We start from the raw sequence: 778 nt of genomic DNA, 5'->3' as shown, positions 1-778 counted from the left end.
TGAACTATGAAATTACCACAAGAAATCATTGGGGAAAATCTCCAGGACATTAGTCTGGGCAAAAATGCTTTCCTGCCTTCCTGCCTTCCTTCTTTCTTTCTGACAGAGTCTTGCTCTATCACCCAGGCTGTAATACAGTGGCGTATTGTCTGCCCACTGCAACTTCCACCTCCTGGGTTCAAGCCTTTCTCGCATCTCAGCCTCCCAAGTAGCTGGTATAACAGGTGTGTGCCACCATGCCCCAGTAACGTTTGTATTTTTAGTAGAGCCAAGGTTAAACCATGTTGGTCAGACTGGTCTTGAACTCCTGGCCTCAAGCAATCCACCCCCTTAAGTGTCACAAAGTACTGGGATTACAGGCATGAGCCACTACACCTTGCTCAAAAGTTTATTTAGCAATACCCTACAAACAGAGGCAGCCAAAGCAAAATTGGATTAATGGGAGCACATCAAGTTAAAAAGCTTCTGCAGAGCAACCTCTTGGGTCTCTAGGTCTGCTTTTACTGGATTCACCTGCATGTACCTGGTCTGGGGGTACAGGGTTGATCCCTGGCCAGCCTGTCAGAGAACTATGGCTCCATGGCCCCTAGACCCCAGGCTCCCGGTCAGCCTGTGACACAGGGCGACAGCGACTGAGCAGGAAGCTGCTGTGGAAACCAAGTGGGGACTTTACTGATAGTGACAGTGATGATTTTGAAGAGGCTGAGGGCCGGTACTTCAGGGTGTGTTTCAAGAAGCTGCCCCTGGAGGGAGGTGGTAGGGAGGTGGTGGGGAGCTG

General features: G+C 50.3%; 1 protein-coding gene across 1 annotated transcript in view; it reads left to right on the top strand.

Moving 5' to 3' along the window:
- Positions 1-590: 590 nt before the first annotated feature.
- LOC105541258 (glycerol-3-phosphate acyltransferase 2, mitochondrial-like) overlaps positions 591-778 on the top strand; it is a gene marked incomplete at its 5' end in the record, with an annotated part of 1,686 nt that continues 1,498 nt past the window's right edge. Inside the window, one exon of the mRNA XM_011982195.1 lies at positions 591-722. Coding sequence (XP_011837585.1) covers positions 591-722 — 132 coding nt within the window. The remainder of the gene's footprint in view (positions 723-778) is intronic.

The sequence above is a fragment of the Mandrillus leucophaeus genome, unplaced genomic scaffold, assembly GCF_000951045.1.
Source record: "Mandrillus leucophaeus isolate KB7577 unplaced genomic scaffold, Mleu.le_1.0 Scaffold2369, whole genome shotgun sequence".
In the NCBI taxonomy this organism is placed as follows: Eukaryota; Metazoa; Chordata; class Mammalia; order Primates; family Cercopithecidae; genus Mandrillus; species Mandrillus leucophaeus.
Note: the sequence above shows the minus strand (reverse complement) of the source record. Positions and strands in the feature narration are given on the sequence as shown.